General features: G+C 38.1%; 1 protein-coding gene across 1 annotated transcript; it reads left to right on the top strand.

The window, feature by feature from the left end:
* The first annotated feature begins 424 nt into the window (after window positions 1–424).
* On the top strand, window positions 425–3,266 carry LOC143553523 (uncharacterized). The gene is made up of 3 exons (XM_077043507.1): window positions 425–586; window positions 1,996–2,054; window positions 2,783–3,266. The coding sequence occupies exons 1-3, from the start codon at window positions 425–427 to the stop codon at window positions 3,264–3,266; spliced, it is 705 nt and encodes a 234-aa protein (XP_076899622.1).
* Window positions 3,267–4,670: the final 1,404 nt, after the last annotated feature.

Below are 4,670 nucleotides of genomic sequence, written 5' to 3'. Positions count from 1 at the left end.
GTTTGACAGGTTGTAGGTGAAAACTGAAAAGCAGCTGGAGGAGGAAGAAAGAAAGCTGGAAGTTGCAGCTATGAGAGGGGATCGACCACCGTGATCGGTTCAGGTGGAACCACTACCCAAAAATATTGACACATGGTTAAAATCGTCGTTGCAGGAAGCACCAAAAGTCGAGAAGAAGGAGCTCCCAAAGCATTTAAATAAGTTTGTCTCGGTAAAAATGAAACTTTACATGTTATTATTGCTTCTAACTTGTCTGTTGAACAGGAAAGTGCTCTACTAGAAGTGTTAATGGCAAATAAGGAGGCGATCGGGTAGACTATTTTGGATATGAAAGGGATTATTCCCTCCATTGTCATGCACAAGATTCTTACCGGTCCGGTAGTTAAACCCCGCGCATGCTGCTCAACGGAGGTTGAACACAAGCATGAGAGAGGCAGTGAAGAAGGAGGTGCTGAAGTGGCTCGATGCAGGTATCATATTCGCCATTTCTGACAGCACATGGGTGAGCCCGACTCAAACTGTACCGAAGAAGGCGGGCATCCAAGTCGTTAAGGACGACTTAGGTAACGAGTTAGCCACCCGACCGGTAACCAGGTGGCGTATTTGTATTGGCTACTAGAAGTTGAATGCGGCTACATTGAAAGATCACGTCCCGCTTCTGTTTATTGATCAGATTGTAGAGAAGCTATTAGGTCAGAAATTTTATTTTTTTAGATGGTTATTCGGGTTATAACCAGATAGCTATTCAGCCTGAAGATCAAGAAAAGACCACGTTTACTTGCCCGTATGGCACATTCGCATTTAGGCGATTTCCCCATTTCCTTGTTATGTTTTGGGGTTGTGTGCATACTCGATGTGAATAATCATTACACTTATCTTAAGTGGTAAGTGTATGCCATATATGATATGTGTGGCAGTTATCGAAGTTATGAATGAATGCTTGTCGGTACGTGAACGATCATCGGATATTGCACGTATCGCCAAAGAAGGTAAGTGTTAGAATATGTAATTGTGTATAAAGTATGTATGAATGAAAAAGCAGTTTATGTATGAAATCATATGAATGGTAGTATAAAAATATGGTTGTGCGAATTTAGGAAACATACCCTAATAATATCTGCGAATGTAGGGAACAAACTCTAATAATATCTGCGAACGAAGGGAACAGACCCTAATAATATCTGCGAATGTAAGGAACAGACCCTAATAATATCTGTGAGTGTTATAGGGAGAAATTTTCTTAGCATATATATGAATGTAAGTACGAAAGAAAGAATGAAATAATGTAAGTGTGAAAGAAAGAATGAGCATGTTAAGTAAGAAATATGTATCTCCGGATACGTATAAGTATGTGGACGTATTGTATGTTACATGTTTTAATTAGAATTCACTCAGCGTAGCTGACTTTTAGTATGCACGCAGGTAAATATATTGAAGCAACTAGCTTGAGGGAGGCATAAGGCAGGATCTGAAGCGACTGGCATCCAAAGAAGATCTGTCATGATGTTTTAATAAACTATTTTATGATATGTTTAAAAGACAAAGTTTGAATGTTTTATAATGAACGATTGAAGTTTTAATATTCCGCCAAAGTTTTAATTAACTCCGATTTATAGAACCGTGTTTATAAGTAAATCCTACGACAACATAACGGGGCCTTACTGTTGAAGCCCCAATCTTTCAATCACTCGATTGGAATTTACCTTTCGAAATAATGTGTGATGCGAATGATTATGCAGTTGGGGTTGTTTTGGGTCAAGGGGTTGAAAAGAAACCGTTTCTATATACTACATGAGTAAAACCCTCTCGGATGCTCAATTAAATTATACAACAACCGAGAAGGAGTTACTAGCATTACTATATGCTCTAGATAAATTTGGGTCTTATATTTGGGGTAGTAAAGTCATTATATATGCTGACCACTCTGCAGTCAGGTACCTCATGGACAAGAAAGACGCGAAACCGCGATTGATCATATGGGTTTTGCTGCTTTAGGACTTTGATTTAGAGATTCGGGACAAGAAAGGGAGTGAAAATGTTGTTGCGGATCACTTGTACCAAATCGTGGTGGAGAATGGAGACAAGGACGGACCCATTAACGACTCCTTTCCAAAAAAATAGATTTTGACGGTTTCCCAAAATCCTTGGTTTGCACATATTGTTAATTTTAAAGTTTCTGGTGACATACCGGAGCATTGGCCAAGGAGGAAGAATAAGCACTTGATTTCACAAGCTAAACAGTACATTTGGGATGTCCCGGATTTGTTCAAGATTGGTGTAGATCAAGTGATTCAACGATGCATACCCGAGGAGGATGTCAGATCAGTGTTGGAACACGCGCATTCGTCGACTTGTAGGGGTCACTTTAGTGGCCAGAAACAGCTAGAAAAGTTTGACGAGTGGATTTTATTAGCCATCATTGTTTAAGGATGTTCATGAATTTGCGACACACTGTTTAAAGTGTCAACAACTCGGGAGCATTTCTAAGAGGGATGAGATGCCCTTGAACCCGATTCTTGTAGTTGATATTTTTGATGTTTGGGGGGATCGATTTCATGGGCCCATTCCCGAACTCTTACGGTAATTTGGATATCTTAGTGGCCGTCGACTATGTATCTAAATGGGTTGAGACGATAGCCACTAGGATGAATGATCACCTTGTCATTCGCAACTTTATGCAAACTAATATTTTCTCGAGATTTGGAATCCCCCGAACCATCATTAGTGATGGGGGATCCCATTTCAAAAATTTTAAATTTGGTAAGTTGCTTCAACGATACAGGGTTGATCATAGAATCAGAAATCCTTATCATCCACAAACGAGTGGACAAGTTTTAGTGTCTAATCGGAAAATTAAACAGATTTTACAGAAAACCGTTCGGACGGACCGTAAGGGTTGGTCAACTAAGTTGATCGATGCTTCGTGGGCTTACCAAACAGCTTATAAAACGTCGATTGGTACCACACCTTATAGACTTGTGTATGGAAAGGATTGCCATTTGCAGGTTGAGATTGCACAACATACTTATTGGGCTACTAAACAAGTTAACACTAGTTATGATGATGCAGGTAAAGCTAGGAAGTTGGCCTTGTGCGAGATCGAGGAGTTACAGGATGAGGCATACGAGTGTGCATCGGCTTATAAGGAAAAGATGAAGAAGGTACTTGATGCTAAAACCCGGTTGAAGAATTTTGAAGTTGGTCAAAGAGTTTGGCTCTACAACACGGGTATGAAGCTTTTTCTGGGTAAACTCAAAAGCAAGTAGACGGGATGGTATTTGATTGTTCGAGTTTGGAATCACGGGCAATACGAGATTGAAGATTTTGATGACCACGGGAAGCAAGTGGTGAATAGCTATAGGTTGAAGCCATACTTGGAGATGGAGGATATTCATAAAATTGGTAAGGAATCAGCGAGTTTCATTGTAACCTCATCGGTTTATGAAGACACTTGATGGTCAATTACATGTGTTTCCAGGTTCGTGTATACTTTGTTGTATTTGAAAATTTGTGGGTGTAGTTCACTATAAGCCCTCACGAGACCTTACTTATCCACCCGTGATATGGGGGGTTTAAATGGCTTGTTGCATACGCTAAATGCAATCGTGATTCCTTTGAAAGTAAGTAAGATCTTTTAACAATATTTATTATTAAACTAACTAATTCGTTTCGGTAATCGTCTTATTAAATTAATAAAATTCGTTTTTGAAAAATTATTAAAAGACCTATGTCTTACACTTATGAGAAGCTTGCTTCTACACTTTCGAGATTTTGCAGATTTGGTTTTAGTATTTGGAGAAAACGAGTGTTCACGAGCCACGTTTCACACCGCATAGTCATATATATATCAGGTGCTTACGGTTTCATAATCTTTTTTTTTTGTTATTTTAGTTGGAGTGTTAAAAGTGTAATTGTAGATTTATGTGTCAAAACCATCACATTAGAGCCCCAGTTTTTAAATTGTTAAACACAATTTCAACCCCGTCCACCAAATGTTTCTTTAAACATTTTATATTTTTAATATTGACGACAATGTCAACCTCAAGTGTGAGGATGGGGAAATTTAAAATTTTTAGCTCGATAATACCTCAAAGAGTGTTCGGAAACCAAAGTTGTTAACTTTTAATTATTGTCATTAATGTCAAGTTATAGGTTTCTGTTCATAGTTGGTTTTTCAGCTTCTCGATAGTTTTCCTAACAATTTTTTTAAAAAAGAGAAGTTGAAAATGGGGTTGTGTAAGCGGGGATAACGAGTCAAGGGGACGGGTATACATGTTTCATATCGGCTGCCCGTATTTCCAAACATATAGTAAGATAGCCCCTATACTTAATACACATATTATATAATAAATATAAAACATGTCTTATCATTTATTGAGGGTACCGATATGTTTCACAGAATTAGAACTTGCTTTTCATATACTTATCGAGATCTTAATACCACACCTGTATGGAGATTAGGACTTTAGAAAACATGTAAATATAATTTCCCAACTAAATAAAATTTCTTACCCGCCATTATCCTCCTATGAGCCTATTTGGACCTTATTCCTTTTTAGTTTGTTAAACCTACATTACACGCCATTTTAGCATTGGCCTTTACTTCATTTTAACCCTGTGTGATGAAATCCAATTCATTATCGATTTGTATATAGTCAGTTGCAGAGCAT

This window comes from Bidens hawaiensis, unplaced genomic scaffold, assembly GCF_021521415.1.
Source record: "Bidens hawaiensis isolate Kalapana, Puna unplaced genomic scaffold, B.hawaiensis_p1.1 tig00017259_1, whole genome shotgun sequence".
NCBI classification, from domain to species: domain Eukaryota; kingdom Viridiplantae; phylum Streptophyta; class Magnoliopsida; order Asterales; family Asteraceae; genus Bidens; species Bidens hawaiensis.
The sequence above is the reverse complement of the archived record's forward strand: the minus strand, read 5'-3'. Positions and strand labels throughout refer to the sequence as shown.